The sequence below is a fragment of the Hipposideros armiger genome, unplaced genomic scaffold (genome assembly GCF_001890085.2).
Source record: "Hipposideros armiger isolate ML-2016 unplaced genomic scaffold, ASM189008v1 scaffold_194, whole genome shotgun sequence".
NCBI lineage: Eukaryota > Metazoa > Chordata > Mammalia > Chiroptera > Hipposideridae > Hipposideros > Hipposideros armiger.
Genome location: NW_017731544.1, coordinates 2,158,484 through 2,176,680, shown reverse-complemented (window position 1 = coordinate 2,176,680; position 18,197 = coordinate 2,158,484). Strand labels below are relative to the sequence as shown.

At 32.8% G+C, this 18,197-nt stretch overlaps 1 protein-coding gene across 7 annotated transcripts in view; it reads left to right on the top strand.

The window, feature by feature from the left end:
- Positions 1 to 18,197, top strand: part of SCAF11 (SR-related CTD associated factor 11) — a 76,621-nt gene that overhangs the window by 30,580 nt on the left and 27,844 nt on the right. For 5 of the 7 annotated variants that reach the window (XM_019653070.1, XM_019653075.1, XM_019653073.1 and 2 more), the window contains 4 exons: positions 319 to 476; positions 10,507 to 10,584; positions 13,813 to 13,913; positions 15,921 to 15,979. In XM_019653070.1, coding sequence (XP_019508615.1) covers positions 319 to 476; positions 10,507 to 10,584; positions 13,813 to 13,913; positions 15,921 to 15,979 — 396 coding nt within the window. Of the gene's footprint in view, positions 1 to 318; positions 477 to 3,371; positions 3,484 to 6,569; positions 6,739 to 10,506; positions 10,585 to 13,812; positions 13,914 to 15,920; positions 15,980 to 18,197 lie in introns of those variants that run through there. The other 2 variants (XM_019653076.1, XM_019653074.1) reach the window with 2 other exon arrangements.

Here is an 18,197-nt window from a genome sequence, read left to right as displayed (position 1 = left end):
TCTTTGGAAGAAAAAAGAGAAGAAACTTAACAGCTATTAAGTATTGGGTGGAACTGAATGAATGGGTTAGATAGGAATGGAATATTTGTCACTATAACCTTTTTTAACTTACAAATTTTTTAACCATGTGACTTATTTTAAAATTAAATTCATGAAAAATTCTTTGTACTTTCCCATTAAAAAAGATAAATTAGTAAATAAGATCTAATAACTTTGTAGAGAAAGGTTCTTTATAGTATCTAGTCCATGTTAGTGCAACAAATGTAAGTCATTTGGTCTGGAGAACTTGAAAGCATGTATGGCTTCTTTATTTTATAGGTGAAGAAAACAAAGATAATACTACTACCATGGATCTGTTGTACAATGAAGGTGACAGATGTCCAATATGTCTTAATTGCCTATTAGAGAAGGAAGTTGGTTTCCCAGAAAGCTGTAATCATGTCTTCTGCATGACCTGTATTCTTAAATGGGCAGAGGTGAGTTTGAGAATAAGTATTGAATATTATTGTATTTTAGTTCCCTACCATGATTTCATTCCACCTACTCTAAAGAGTTGATAACTGCCTTTCATAAATTATTTCACAGAAATATGTGTTCCCTTACTTTGGACAAATTCCCCTGTATTATTCAAATTATGTCAGTGTATTTCCTTCTGATTTTCTTTTATTCAACTTTTTGTTCTTTTATAAAAAATTTAAATACACGCCTTAAAAAAATTGGTAACCTATAGGACTAACAGATTAAGTATTTTTTTCTGGTAGAAATGCAGTAATTCATCTTCAGTGTACTTGACCTTCTTGGGATAATATCTGATTACCACTACTAATACCTTCTGTCTGCTTTGTGTTTTATATTTTTCAGAGAACTTTTACATAGATTATTTGATTTCTTCTTTATATCAGCCTTGTGGGATAACCAGAGCAGATATAATAGGGTCATTCCTTCCATTTTACAGATGAGGAACTTTGGATTTTGCATTCTATAACTTGGCTAAGGTTTCATAGCTTAAGAGGCAGAAATGAATTTAGAACTGCCTTTTCTAATTTCTGTTCTTAATTTAGTATGAACTAATTTCAGAGTTTGAGTTAGAGATATTACTGAATTTCTTCATAGATAGTAAATGATTAAGAAACAGGACATTTTGGACTTTAATGTATTATTGGGCCTACTTAAGTAGATCATGGTACTGGTACACTGAATATTCATTATAAGCCCCATTGTTATGAGTTGTGAAATAAAAATTGTCATATTAATTGGTCAGTGTGTAAATATTAGTAAAGGAGGTAAATTTCAAAAATATTTTTAACATTAGTTGCTTTCAAATTGTTTGATGTCCCTAAACACATTGGAATTAATCGCTTGTTACATAATTGGGGTTTTCAAGGTTCTGTGTTTACTTATATTTTCATTAATAGCATGGAAAGGAGAACATACCTGTATACTGACTATGGCTGAAGTTTGGGAGGAGGAAAAAAAGATTTGTACCCATTGAATTCATAAAAGTATAGTTGGAAACAGTTCTATCTGGATGAAAACCTAAACTGGTATTTGGCAAGAAGAGACTAAGGATAGGTGAAAATGTATTTGGAGGAAAAGTATTTTGAGTTTCATTTACCGTATTTGCCGGCGTATAAGACGACTGGGCGTATAAGACGACCCCCTAACATTTCCACTCAAAATACAGTTTGTTATATGGTCGGCTGTGTGCGATTTTGCGAGTGTGGTAAAATCGCATAACAGCAAAATTGCATAACAGCCGAGCATACACCCAGCAGCACTGCTGATGCCTGAACGGTATGTGGAATGAAGTGGACGGGCATCGGGAGGCCACTATGGCACGGGGCAAGCACTATGGGCAGTCTATCTGAAGTGTACCTGGCGTATAAGACGACCCCCCACTTGGAGGCATATTTTTCAGGGCCAAAAAATCGTCTTATATGCTGGCAAATACAGTAATTATTTAATATAATTATAAAGCTCTGTGTGTTTGCCAGACATATTTTTCTCTGTCACCCACCTAAAAATTTCATCTGTGATGAATTTAGTGCATTTTGGCTTGCTTTGTGATTATATATTTTTAAAATAGAGATTTTGTGTCCAGTAGAGAAGCAATATTGCTGGATGGGTAGAAGGCTTCAGTTCACTGCTTCTCATAAGATTATATTCAGCGACCACATAATGTAGTGAAGATCAGAAGCAACATAATATGAGTACGTGTTTTTCTCTGTGAAAATTAGAAATTATAAAATTGACATGATTCTCCATCCTCACACTCTACATACATCTTTCACACAACCATAAGCTTTATTATGGTGTACGTGTTCCAGGTTTCTCTAGGGTATGTATCTAGAAGTGCAACTACTAAGGTTGTACACTATGCACATATTCAACTACCAGATAGTGCTAACCTTATTGATGTTTTTAATTCTTGTTGAATATTTTTAAGTTGAAAATACTTGATAACATACATACTGTTGTAGCCAACACCTTTCTTACATGTAATATTTTCCTTCTTTTGTGTTACTCTTTTTGATATAAGCATTTTGTTGAAGCCATATTGCTTTTAAGAGAAGTACTACCTGTTGTACTATTGTAAATTGTGATGGGGGTGGGGTGGGGGTATTGTGGTATTGTTTAAACAAAAGTAACCTTGAAACTGGAGAATAAACAGAATATTCTAAATTATGTCATTGTCCCTAAAGGGGATAGTGGCCCCATTATTTAATCAGTTAAATAAACCATTAAGTAGAGCAGTAACAAGAGCACAATCTACTCATAAATTGTTCATTATAAATAATAAATGAAGACTGGTTAACAAAATCACTTAGGGTTTGAACTAAATTTTCAGTTTTCTCTTTGGTACGATAAAAATTAGATGTGTGTTGAAGTATATATGTGCTTTGACAAATAGAATCAGATTTCACATTCACTGGTTGTTGTTGTTTTCATGACTGTTAGTTATTAAGCTCTTTTATCTCATTTTCCTCAAACCCCACCTATTTTTAAAAAGAGGCAGTTACTTTGGATAGTCTTAACCAGCCAGGCCCTATGTTAAGGCTTTCTTACATATTCTTTCATTGAAATTACTATATCAATGTTTATTTGATATTTAAGGCAAGGATTCTGAACTCTAATTTGTTTCTAAATACCTCAAGGGATAACCTGAAATTAAAATATTTTTTAGAAGTGGATTCATAGTTTATTATTTTACTAGTGTTCACTTCTAGTAGGAAGATAGAAATCAAAGTGAGACTTACAGTGGTTGGAAATCTACATAGTAAGAAAACAATACAAAATGTATTTAGGATCATGTTCCAAGTCTTATGTATCTTTCAGAAATTGAGCTGAGCTGTCTGAAATTTGTATTTAAGGTTCACTGAAATATGATTCAGAATGGATATCAAGAACCAAAAAGAAGGACTCATTTACTTTCACCTTAATATTTTAGGCATTGAAGAAATTCTACTCTGTATGAAAACAAAGGTATATAGAAATCTACATTTATTTTGGACACATTTCTGAAATTTTTTATGCTCTTTAAGTATCTGTATCCAAAGTCAAAGTTAGTTGCAATCTCTTGAAGCTGTAAAATTTTGGTTCCTTGGTTATTTAAAACAAAAGTCATATAAGGACTTTAAAGTGATTAAGTAACTGAATTTAGTCTCTAGGTATTTCAAAGACTCCACCTTACCCAGGGCAAAAAGATTCAAGGAAATGGAACTTGTGGTGGTTTTCATAGCCCATAGCCTAATTGCCTGCCCTTGAGGACATTAGAACAAATTGAAGTTAAGCATGTTCACTGTCACTGTATTTGGTTTCAGGGAACTCATAATAGGTAAGCCGTTGGTTTATAAAATACTAATGATGATGTAGAAATAGAATACTGAACTAAACAAAGACACATTGACATTTAAGGAAACTTGAAATTTTTGTTAAAGCATCAATATTAGAGCTGAAAGTCTGAAACTAAACTAAAGAAGGCCTTTGAACTGATGAAATATGTCAAAAGCCATTACAATAAAGTTTATTAGCTATTCAGAAAGTTATTTATTTTACCTATACTGGGAGCAAAAACACAGTCTAAACACATTGAGAGTTTTTAACTTGCACACGTTTAACTTTGATCGTCTGATTTTGCACATTTTAAAGTACAGTCCTGTGCTGCACAATGATGTTTTGGTCAGTTACAGACCGTGTATGCGATGGAGGTCCCATCAGATTATAATGGAGCAGAAAATTCCTATTGCTTTGAAGTCACAGCCATCATAATGTCATAGAACAATGCATTACTCACATGTTTGTGGTGATGCTGGTGTAAACAAACCTGCATTGCCAGTCATAGAAGTATATCACTTACACTTATGCATGTAATACTTGATGACGATAAGATAAACGACAATGTTTATGATTTACTACTTTTTATTGTTATTTTAGAGAGTACTCTCTCTACCTATTAAAAAAGCTTGCTATAGAACAGTATGCTGTGTTACACCAGCAGCAGCCACATACATCTCATGTATACCTGGTCTGTTGAGTGTATCATTTTCTCTTGTGCTTGATTTAATCTGTTGTACAGTAAAAGGCTTTTAAAAAGCCTAGAAGCAATCGGCTGTACCATAGAGCCTAGGTGTGTAGTAGGCTCTACCATCTAGGTAAAAGTACACTTATGCCGTTCGCACAAGGATGCAGTCTTCTCATGATGAGATTGCCAATCGACGCATTTCTCAGAACATGTCCCCATTTAAGTTAAGCAGCGTGTGACTCTAGATAATTAGGCAAAGGCTAGAGAACTTTGCTGCATGGCTGTAGTAGTGACAGCTGATAGTAATTATGATTCCATATAGACAAGAAACTACCCCCTTCACTCACACGCGCGCGCGTTAAGAAAATAGGATTTATGATTTGGCAGATTGCTAAGGAGTGGTTAAAATTTTGGCCGTTAAAAGGTTAGTTTGAGAACTTGGAAACATTTCATGTTTGAAGTATTCAAGAGTTTTTACTCTATTTAAAGGGACATGCAATATATGTAATTGGGAGGTTCTTAATAGACACCGAAGTTCTTTTATCTTTTAAGTAATATATTTTTCTTTTAAGTAATTTTTGAAATGTGATTAACTTTGCTACTATAAGCAAATTATCCTCCCTCAACTTATTTTTCTCAGTATTCCATTTCATATCAAATGCTGACAGCTTCAGCTTGAGAAAGTAAGGTTAATGAAATCAAAATTGGACAGTTGGCAAAAAGGTATGCTTTCTCTCATGAGACTAGAAATGAGGAGTCTTACTATGGTGACATACAGTTCTTGAAGAAGCCAAACAACAATGTTCAATGCAGACAGGTGAGGGGTATATTTTTTAATTAATAATACATACCAAAAAACCAAAATATGACTAATTGACTTATATCTTAGCTACTGATGTATTTTATGTACATATGTTCCTTCATAAATCTACACATCATTTTGGTGATTAGACTACTTTTCAATAACGTAATTCAGCAAAGTTTTATTGTCTGGATTTTTTCAATCATTTTTTTCTTAAAATTTAAATTTTTCTTTATTCCTGAACTAAACCAAACCTCTGTTATGTAGTTCTCTGAGAATAATAATTTAAACAGACTTGTGGAGCACCACTTTTAGTCTTATCTTTATAAAGCATTGTCAAATGCATTATTTCATTTATTTATTACAACCTGTGCAATAGGTGATTCAGGGCTGTCTTCATCCTTAAAGTGAGTTAGAGAGGTTGCTGGTTCTGACTTCCAGAACTTGAATTTGTGACTTAATTTTTCCAAATCCTCCATTGTTTTAAACTTGTGGATTAGTCCTATGGTAAAACTTTGGTAGAACAAAGAATATTTTTACATTTTGAACACTCATTATCTAAAGCATATATGTAATAGATTTTCATTTGTTTATTTTTACCAGTTGGGTAAATTAATGTGTATTTCTGTATGGCCTAGTTTTAAATGTCAGAATTTGTAAACTGATTTATATAGGCAATTTACAGAATTTTCTGTTTTTATATTAGAAAAGGAAAGTCTTAACTATTAAATATCAAAACAAATTAATATTAAAAGTAATTCTACCCAACTGTTGTAATGTATCTTTGAGAAAATGAAAGGATTCCCTTTGAGTAGTTAGATAACATGCTTTCTTGGTGTTAATTTTATCACTGACAGCCATTTGTCCTTTAGGAATACATTTGAAAGCTGTTATAAAGAACCACAGTTTCACTAATATGGATTGACAAGAACTGTCTTGAAAGAACTGGTTAAGTGTCATAGGGAACATATAGGCTGACTACAGGTGAGCACTTCTTTGGAGGTCCAGGCTAGGTATCTTGGAACCATCAATGTGAAAGGATAGGTCCTGGTAAATAGCTTTAAAATAAATATCAACCTTAATGGTGTGCATTCCTAAATCATCTTTATTTTGAACTGCAGTTTTATGTAATGTGCTCTATATGTTAGTAGGAGGGAGAGATAGATGTTCTAGAGATTCCCATGAATAGACAACCTACCTGTAAGCATAGGTACTGAGATTTAACACTTGCTTCTCTCTCTCTAGGAGGGGCTATCTGTAGGCAGCCTTTGTGATTGAGGATAGAGCAGCAACAGGAAGCAAGAAATATTAGAAATCAAGAATCCTGAATTCCCAAATAAGGAAGGTTGCCTCTTCTTACATTTAAATATGGGTTTGTCTGAACTGGGAATTTACAACGCTACAGAATACTAGGGTATGTTTTACTGAAATCATTAGGAAGATTTTTTTTTTAATCAAAATTGCCTCCTTAACTGATACAACCTTAGTACAGAGCATTCACAGTAAAATGTGGGCTCTGTTTTTAAAGACACATTACGTTGTAAAGCAGTGATCAAATTCTATTATATTTTGTTGCTGTATCACAAAGTTGAATGGTGATATTGGACTACTTTCATATGAAACTAATTAGATACTTTAAAAATTATTGAAATGAAAGCCATATTGATTTAAATAGCTGAATAATGAAGGGTATTTTGGTGTTTCTAAGGAATCAAAATGGTGAATAATCAAGGAGTATTTATTTTCGTTGCATATAAGGAAAACAGAAAATTTGGAATAAATTTCTCCAAAGCTAAAATCACATTTTTAAGCAGAATAGGTATATTAGTTAAAATTTTTCTACATCAGTTTTAAATGTGAATTTTTAAAACTACACAACTTAAAAATTAAATTAGTTTAGTGACACAAACTCTGAAAACTAAGATTAAAATGTCTTTTGAGATTTTTCCAAGTGAGTATCTGCTGGATACAAGTGTGAAAAACCCTTGGGAATGCCTTAAATTAGGCGTTTACAAACTATTTTTTAGTTTCTATGTGTAAAACTTGCCTATTAAAGCTTTTGATCACATTATGTGAATTTTATGCCATAGTGTCTATTAATGATGATGTCTTTGAATTTTGGCATGTGTTTAAGTAGCTTTATACTTTTCTTAAAGTATACATTAACAAAAAATTAAAGATCTTAATTTTTAAAAATCTGTTTTAATTTATTGAAATATGCTATGAAGACTTAATTGAGAATAACTGAATTTCTTTTCTGTTTCCCCATCGAAATGCTTTGTTAATCTGTTATAAAGTCATAAATGGATATCATCATTTCTCAGTAGCCATACCAAAGATATTTTTTCTACCCTAGGTAGCTTGTTTTCTGTGTTCTGCTTTTGTTAACCTGGAGAGGATAACTTGGTTTTAATAAATTTTTCTGATGGCCGAGCCTGAGCCAAAGAAAATCTATTAACCTATTTTCTAGTGTTAACTAGATAATTTTTGGAAAATTAAGTATATGCAGATTGATAATATACAGCAGTGGTTTTCCAACTACTGTTTGTTTCTGTTTTCTTTCTTTTTGTTTTTGTAATAGCAGTGGAACCCTTTTTTCAAATGAAACCTTAGACAAATCCATGGCAGTTATGCTAAGGAAAAAAGAACAAAAACAAAATCTTACTCAGAACCCCATTATTTGAAACTGATCAAAAGTGGAATGGCTCAGGTTAAAACTGTCAGTTTGAACACTATTAAAGGAAAGAGTGCCATTTAGCTGATGTCAACAGAGGAAATTCAATAAAGAAGAAAATGGGATTGTGTAATGTCAAGAGTTTTTGAAAGATTCAATAAATCTGATATAGAATAAATTTCTTGAATACAGACAGTGGCTTTCTTTGGATCTTAGTGTTATATATTAAATAGATATAATAAAGTGATATACTTTAATTTCCATATGTCATGAACTTTGCAAATTCCAACGGTCATTGAAAACTCATGTCTCGTGTGTGTGTGTGTGTGTGTGTGTCTTTTTGTTAATATACCAGGCTTTTTTTTTGTTAGTATAGTAAGGCTAGTTGATGTTTAGAAGACTACACAATAGTTAGTATATGCCACATGCTGTTCTTATTAATTCCTTTAAAACACATAAATACCTTGGAAATAAGTTCTGTTGTTATTCCCATATTCACTAATAAGGCAACTGAGACACAGAGAGGCTATGTAATTTACTCAAGGTTACACACAAGGACAAGGTATGAAAGTAGAATTTAAATCCAGAGCCTGTACATATCTGTCTTAATAGGTTTTAAAAAGACATTGAAGGAAACAACATTTACTATTGTTTCATCTTTGTAGGAATATTTGTCAAAATTTACCTTAAAATAGAAATAGAAATATATTTTGAAATTTTGGTAAAAATTCTTGAAAGTTTTCACTTTTAAATATTCTTTTGAATTAATAAATGTATTAACATAACCTCTAGAATAAGAAATCACATGCAATAAATTCTAATGTGATATACAACAATCACATAGGATGTTGAGTTCTTTGAACTAGAATTGCTATTTGCAATGCATTATTAAAAAGATGTACACAGCTTTGTCACTACTTGTAGTAAAGCTTCTTAAGGTCAAGATTTTTGTAGGGAAAATAATAGCATCCTAAATTCATAGTAATTAATTGGAAGTAAGCTGAGCTGGCTTCTACCAGTCTGAACCGATTTAATATAGTAAGGTCACATTTCCTAATTCAGTGTGGTAAAGCATTTTATCAAGGCCTACTTACTTAACTTTAGCAGAATAATAAAAGGAACTCAATTTATATTTTGGCTGCTCCCAAAGTGACTCTTGAGCTTTGTGAAAATGTATTCATGATCAAGGGCTACACAGTCTGATCTACCTATACTTGTATAAGCATATCTTGATAGGTGCTGAAGTTCATAAAAGCAAAACACTTTTTAACTAGGGAATATAAAATGATTTATCAAAATTCCATTACTATCTTATGGCCTTTTAGACTATTACTATTAAATTGTTAAAAGCCTGTTTTACTTTTTGAATTATTTTTAAATTGTTATTAAATCATAGGTTTCACCTTTTAGTGTTTTCTTCAGTCTTCCCTCCTACCCTAGAAGACAACCTACTCCATCTTAAATTGTTTAATATAAACCCATTCCTATACAAATATTTAATAGTATATCAGAGAAACAATTATAGTTGATGCACATTAATTTTGAAAGTATAGGAAATATATTTACATCAAAATGAAGTTGATTTAGAATCACAGAGTGGTCAAAGGACAGTTTTCCTTAATCTATAAAGAATGCCTACAATTCAATTTGAAAAAGACCAGCAGCAACCTAATAAAAAAATTAGGCAAAGGGCATAAATAGAGTTTTAAAAATTCAACTTTGAATAACTTAAAAATATGAAAATGTGCTCAACCTAACTCATAAAAATTATAAAATTAAAACTATTACAACATACTGCTATGCTGTTAAGAATGGGGCAGCTCTGAAATATAACAGTAATACGAACTAAGGTATATAATTAAAACAGTTCAGCATATGAATTATAATGCATTTTATATTAAAAAGATACATATACTATATGTACATATATGCATTGGCTACCTCCTAAAAGCTATATAAGAAACTACTTCTGGAAGGGGCATCTAAGTGGCTTAGGGGAAGGAGTAGAGGAATTCTTCCTTTTCTTCATATCTTTAAATTTTTTTTATTTCTGGCTTAACTATTCAAATTAATTAATTTTGGAAGAACATATTGTCATAGAATATTAAAATCTGCAAGGGACCTTTTTACAGCTGATTTAGAGTTGCCCAACTGCTTTAGACCCATACAGCTAGCTGTTGATTTCAGCCCAGTCCTGCTTTCATTATCTCAACTGGACCGGCAGGTCCTAATAGGTATTATCTTGATAACAGAGATCTTATCTTTTTTATCATTGTATTCCACTTACCTAGCATACAGTTGGTGCTCAATAAAGTATTTGAAAGAAACATAGGTATTATTGCTCTGGCATGATATAGGCAGAAAGTATTTCATCTTTGAAAGAAGAAAAAATTATTTTTCTATTTCCTGTTGCGGTGGAAAACTTAATAAATGAGTTTGTTATAGCTTAATTTTGATCTCTTCTAAAGAAACACTTGTAAAGTTATAATTTGTTACTCATTTTTTCAGACGCTGGCTTCATGTCCTATTGACCGAAAACCTTTTCAGGCAGTGTTTAAATTCAGTGCATTGGAAGGTTGTGTTAAGGTAAGGCTTAGATTTTATTTTGCAACATGAACAGTATAAACTTCATTCTGTTTTGTTTTAAAAGATTTCCAGTTTGAGTAAATTTGTGAATTGTACAACTTTAGTTTTAATATGTGATTATCATTCCTCCTTAGCATGACAAGCCCAGACTTTTCTACAAGGATTCAGAAATTCTGAATCTTTCTTCTCTTTGCTCTCTAAAGAGGACATATTCATGGTGGTCACCTTATGATTTTCCACAAAATGTATTAGATCTCTTATGCTCTAAAAGAAGTTTCACATAAAGTCTTAATTATAGAATATTTGAATTTTTAGAATATTTTTAATGTGAGGACTTCTGTATTTCAAAAACATTTATTGATTAATTGGATAGTGCTTTGAATATATTTTTCTATTGAAAAAATTGTTTGAAATGGAGTTTTAGATTCAAAGACCAACCCCTACAAAAACTTAAGTCCAAAATACCTGAAATATGTTTTCATAAAAAACATAATACTATTAAGCCAATAAAATTAAATGTAAAAAGGTGTCTTTGTTCTTAAATTCTGGTCCTTGAAGGAAAATGAGTTAAAGTACAGTTTTATTGTAGTGCTTAATCCTAATCATGTCCATGAGATACACACACTTTACATACCGCGTTGATGTTATTATGAACCATGATTATGATTTATAGTAATTTTTATTTTTGTCTTACAAACAACAGAAGAAAAAAGAAATAGGAATGTATCCCTGAGTTAATGAGTAAAAGGTGAAAAGAGAAAAGGAGAATAGTTAAGTAAAATGTATGAGAAAGATTTCTTGAGGTATCTCTTAACAAGTCACGAATGATATATAGTAAAAGTTGAGAATACTCAATATATACATACTTGATGTCATTGATGGGAAAAACTAAGTCCGTGACAGCTTAGTTGCTGCCTGTGTGAGTAGGAAGGGATGTGGAAGCAACATACAACTGTTTAAGCATTAGATGTTCTCATAATTTGTTTTGATATATTTTTAACAAATGAGTCTCGATTGTACAGACTGCAATTCAAATAAAACGACATGAGATGATTTTGCTTATTGTAATTTTGTATCTCTGGATATCTATGCAAATCAGTATATATCTTGAAGAAGAGATATAAATGTGTATATTATAATCAAAATTAAAGCATGACTTCTCTAAAAGACATGTTCTGTATTTTTCTACACTGTAATATGTTGCTAAAAATTTCATTAGCATGAGCTAGCTTCCAAAGATACTTGCCTGGAAAATTTTGTTCTGTTGCTTCACATGAAATTTTGTTCTATTGCTTAGAACAAGAGGGCTTTATTTAATAGGGTTTGTACTTAAATTAAAAGTTTGGTGCACTCTTAAGCTAATTTTTTCAAACTTAAAAGGTATTTCCTATATGTGATACTATCCATGTACTCTTAATATCTTCCTTTGATCTTTGCTTCTTTTGAATCTTCTTTATTACCCCTTTCCCTAAACTTGAATGAGACATCTGCACTTGCTTACTCTATTTTCTCAATCAATTCCCAGTCCCATTGAACATTCACCTCTATCATTTTATTTTATTAAAACTGTTTTAACTAAGGGCCAGAATAATCTTCTGATTGGCCAATCCCGTGGTTTCTACATGTAATGCTGTTGAGTACCTTTCTTTCCTTTGGCCTCTAGGACATACTTCTCTTATGGGTATATATGTAAGTATGTGTGTATGTATGTTTGTTTTACTTATCTAATCTTTTATAATCTTTGCCATCTCCCTGCCCTCCTTACCTTTTCTTAAATCATTAGGATGACTCATAAGATCTTCCTTTTAATTCTCTGGGTATACTTTCCTCCTAAGACTTCTCAGCTACTTCAGTAGCTTTTAGTACTATAGTAAAACCTTGGATTGCGAGTACCTTGGTTTGCGAGTGTTCCACAAGACAAGCAAACATTTCTAATACATTTTAACTTGGTAAATGAGCAAATGTCTTGCAACACGAATAGTTTATTTCCAGAACAAATTATGCTCGCAAACCAAGGTATTACTCTACCTGTATTTGTATGGCTTCTAAAATTCTGTCACTAGCCTAGATCTTTTTCCTTAGAACCAGATATGTATTTCCACTTGTTGGGCATCTCCATCTATACTACCAAAGGAATCTAAACATTAACAAATGCATAAATCATCTGGGAGCTTTCCATTTTTTTCTGTCTGCCCCATCTTTGCTATTCCTTCTCAATGTCTTGAATTTGTTCCTTCTTCATTCCTCTGCTATTAACTCTTTGTAGACCCTTATACGGTCACCGAAACTGGTTCTGCTAATAGAAATAATATTCAATCCACTGTATAATTTAAATTTTTTAGTAGCCACATTAAAAGAGTAAAATGATACAGTTAAAACAAATTTTTATAATTTAATCCAACATACCTAATATATTATTTCAACATGTCATATTTTTAAAGAATTATTGAGAGATTTTACTTTTGTTGTTCTAAGTCTTTGAAATCTTGTGTATATTTTACATTTACAGTATATCTCAATTCAGACGAGCCACATTTCAGTTGCTCAATAGCCGTATGTGGCTAGTGATTATTTTCTCAGACAGTGTAGATCTAGACTACATATTGTAATAGCTTTCTACTGGTTTCCTGGCTTTTATAGTCTCTCCTTAACTGCTTTATTCTTCATATCACTGCCCAAGTTATCCTAGAAAACTTGATCATCTCCTTCACTTGCTTTAAAAACATCACTTATTCTCTGATTCCTATATGAGAATTATCTTCTTGTAGCATTATTTTCTCATTCGAGGCCCTTAATAATCTGGTCCTAATACTTTACATCAACTTCATATACTGCTAATCTCCCCATCTACATTGGATTCTATGTTCTTTCCTCAATTTAGAGGTTTTTTCCCACAAATTCTTACTCAAGACCAACTCAAATCATCTACTCATTAAAGTCTTCTATAGAGTTAAATTCTCAGTCATTACTGTATACGCAGATCTGTGCTTGTATCTCTGTTATGAGCACTTAATCTGTTTACGTGCCTGTCTCTCACTATTTTGTTTCCCCAGAGTTTGTATTAAATTTATGATTTAGCATGCTTGAATGAATAAGCATATGTGTTTGGGCAACACTTTCATTGACAATTTCGTTGCTTTAATTTTTTACCTTTCAAGGAAGAATTGATAGGTTATCATTTGTGATGCTGGGTTTTACTCTAAATAGGTGATTTTGCTTTTCTCATAGGTTCAAGTAAAAAGACAGTTGAGAGAAACAAAAGACAAGAAAAATGAAAACACTTTTACGAAACAGCTCTCCTGTCATGAAAATTCTAAAATCTGTGTGAGGTTAGTGATGAACTTTAGAAGTGGAATTGAAATGTGTAGAACCAGAAGGTAGCTAGTAAAAAAAAAAAATGAGTACTTCTTTTTTTTTTAACAATGCAGGGTTAAGATGTATTTAATTAATTAAGCATATATTTGATAATTCAAGGAAGGACAAGCTGAAATTTGATAATGTAATTTGAGCCCTATCTTTGATGAATTGTTTTGTTGTTTTAGTTTTTTTCTAATCTGTTTTAGATTGATATTTTTGTACAATAAAAATGTTAACAGCAGTGTAAAATTTCTATAAAATTTTCTGAATGCTTTCTCTTTTTGTACATATCACAAACCTATAAAGGATGAGCAATGGTGTAGACCATACAGCACTGCTGTAGTCATTATGGACAAATAGTAAAAAGTAACCAATGATGTAGCTCACCATTCTTCATGAACAGTATATTTAAACCACTTAATATCCTTCTCATTTTGCTTCTTTGTATTTAGCTGGCACTTGCTACTTACTCTAACAACTGTTTTGTTTAGAATTTTTAAAACATGTTTGGATTTGTTTCTTTTACTGCTGTTGTTAAAACATAATTGCCTAGAAATGCGGTGCTTAGTGCTTGAGTTTAATAGATATTTAACATATTTTTTTAACTAATTTGAATTAGTAATGTACTGGAAATTAATTTTTTATTAATATTTAAAATAAGTTATGCCAATGCATTTAAAATTTAGGCCCATTTTGATATGAAATATATTTAGAGCTGTCCAAAAGTTGTATTCTTAAATCAACATACTGAATTCATAATAAAATCTATTGGGTTGTCGGAAAAGTCATGACGTATTTTTTCTGTTTTTTGTTGCAAAAATGCACCATGACTTTTCTGACAGCCCAGTATAATTCATTAGTATCTTTCGTTAGAACACTAATTTCTTGAGAGTAAATTTATTTAGTTACCAAAAAATAGTTGTCAGTAGTCCCTGAGAGTTATTGAATCATGCTACTAATTTATAACACTATAGCTTTTTAAATCTTAACTTTTGGGAAGTTATAGACTTCTTTGAGAATCTGAAGAAAGCTGTAGACTCCTCTTTATAGAAAAACATGTTGTAAAACATAATTACAGACAAAACTTTGTATATGATTTTAAGGGATTCATGAAACATCCACTGTAAGAGCCCACCCATAAACCCAGTTAACTGCATTAGAGCAAATTTTATTTACATTTTCTTTTAACTGTATCTTAGCTTTGATTCTTGCATTTATGTTTACATAGTAGATAGTAGCACACTTTTCCCAGGCATAATGAAGAAATACCTTTTGCTATCTTCTTCTTAATATAGCTTCTATCACTGGCTGTGACAGTGTCATGGATATGTATTTTTGTGCTTTCTCAGAAACACCCCACTTCTCTTGGTTCTTGCTAAGAGTGCAGGGCCATTACTGTATGACTTATAACAGGGTCATCCAGTGGGTCTAACACAGCAGGGGTAGTCCTTATGCTTTACTGCTTTCTCTCATGGATTTATGGTAGGGGGATGGTATACGAAAATAACATATAAAGTAATAATTTGCTTTTGCCCACTGAATCAGACTCTTAGTGACTTCTGCCAAATCCATCAGCTATTGGATATTTATAGTACATTATTTTTGGAGTCTTTTGGATGTTTTTAAGCATTCCTCTCATTCAATCTTATGTTTGCTGCAAATGCCTGGTCTCTCTAGCACTTTGACAGTATCCATTCAGTGTTGCCTCCCTTCTAAAGCAGTAAAACCCTGACCACCCTTTCTTTCCAATACTTTTCACCAGTTCTAGCGAATGGGATTGTTATGGTATTTTGTTTCTTGGTAGTGAACACTCCATTGTAAGTCATTGTAGTGGGAAGGGGCAACTAGTCATGCTTCCTTTGCTAGAATTCAAAACTCAGTGCCTAATGGATTTCATTTTGGTGGGCAGTGAATTGAAACTAAATGAGCAAAATGACAATTTTCTCTTAATTATTTCACCTCTTTTTTGATATTTACAGAAGAAAAGTCATAGGAGAAGATCTATTAAATGCAAAGTTTTATGACTTGAAGATGCATAGTAAGTGGCTTTTTACTTTCGTTTTCTACCTTTTTTTCGTTTGTTTCTTCCTTTAATGCTTGTGCCAAAGTTCTTATTAGTAACATTCTGGTTTGGAAAAACACTTGTGCACAGAACTCTGCTGAGCTCTGTACATTGTGCTCAATCCTATATAAACTGCTTTCATAGAGTCATTTGTGTCATTCCCTGCCCTTTTTGCTTTTTTTTTTTTTTTTTTTTTTTTTTTTTTTTTTTTTTTTTTTTTTATTGGGGAATTGGGGGGATGGGAACAGTGCTGGGGAATTGGGGAAAGGGGAACAGACAAGTTGCTGTCGTTTTGTTCTTCAGTCTAGTTGTGGAGGACGTTGCTTCACTGGCCCAAGTTGGCACCATCATTGCGCTCTTCCCAGGTGAGGCAGATCAGTCGCCGGCTTCTGGACGGCCGCTCACTGCGGCTGTTGGCCGCTCACGCTGGCTGCTGGCCACACACGGTAGCCCATGGCAATCCACTGCCACAGGGACTGCAGCCTACGCCGTCGCCGGCGACTCATGGCAGCCCAGCTCCAGGTTGAGCTGTTGTTCAGCATCTTAGCTGTGGAGGGCAGTGTCACTGGCCCTCACATGTGGGATCCGAACCGAGGCCCTCTGGCATCCCAAGCGAGTTCTTAACCATCGCGCCACTCGGCCGGCCCTGCCCTTTTTGCTTTTATGCCAAGCTTGGAAAAAGGTAGGAGGGAGAGGGGGAAGGCAAGGAAAAGGAAAAAAGAAAGAAGGGTATTTTTCAGTTACTTAGTGGTTAGCAACCTACTACACTGTGGTCTCACTCCACTTGTTAGTGCAGAAGTTCTTCGGGGAGATGGGGTAAAATACCTGGTGGGCCAGTAACTGTAAGCAGTAGCAAGGGAAGTCTATGACAGTGAGAAGTTAATTCACAGTTCCCAGAGGGAGTTGTGGTTTGGCCTCTAGCCACACTTCTAATTTGAAACTTGGGAAATAGAGCACCTCTTACATATTTATCTACATGAGCAGTTAAATATTCCTGTCTTCTGTTCTTATCTAGTACATAGTACTCCAATACAGGAAAGGTTTATGGCAGGGCCTGTGAAAAATGGTACAATAGTGCCTTGTGGCTCCTCCTTGGAGCTCATGTTGTTTATTCTAAAGAACGACTTAACTCTGAACTGTTTGTAAACAATGAGGTGAGCATTTAATTTTCAGGCTAGGTTACAATGAATTTCTCTTTATAGACAATTAACAAATTCATTCTTAAAAGTAAATGATAATCAACTTCATTTTTTATAAATTATGAATATGAAGTTTGGTTGTTGTTACAGTTTTTCTGATTGGAATTAACATGATCTCTCAGGTTTATAGATCTCCAGATTTACAGATTAATAAATGTTCTGTCTTTGATAATTTACTATTAAAGTGAAATTGCACTAAAAGGACTTAATGGATAGATGAGCACTTTACTTTTTTTAAAGAACCTTAAATATCAAACTTCTTTGTTTTTCTATGTCATTGCTGTAGATTAGCATCTCTTTTTTATGGATTTTACATGGTAACTCTAGGATCTGATATAAAATTGACTGCTGAGGAAGATTAAATGATGTTATAGATTTTCTCTAGATAATTTGGCCTGCTCTCACTGTGTTAATCTTAGTTTTAAGACTACTATAATTTTCTCTAAGTATATATCTCTTGCCCAGACTTCTTTTGAGAGAGAAAAACATAGGCAAATCTGATACCTAAAGTGCTTCAGTGTAGGGAAGACCATTTATAAGAATCTGTGATTTATTTGGATTTGAGAATTTGTTATACTATTTAGAATATGAAATACTAAACAGGTTTTTAGTGGATATCCTAAGCTAATTTAATATTGAATAGCTGATTTTAAATTATAGTTTTAAAAAAAATAATTATTCCTACCAGAAGGTTAACATTATCTAAGACCTGTATGTAACCTACTCGTAATGTGGTGCTACTAAAGTGAAGATGCCAAAGTCATTGGTTTGGTTTAGAATAGGCAGAAATACTCACTATACTTTATGAGTGGGTAATACAGAGTACTAATACCTAGATAATTGTATGGAAATGTCTTAACTGAACGAGTTTGGATTCATTTGAGGGGTACTGAGTACTTAATGGTTACCGTATTTGCCGGGGTATAAGACGACTGGGCGTATAAGACGACCCCCTAACATTTCCACTCAAAATACAGAGTTTGTTATATACTCGC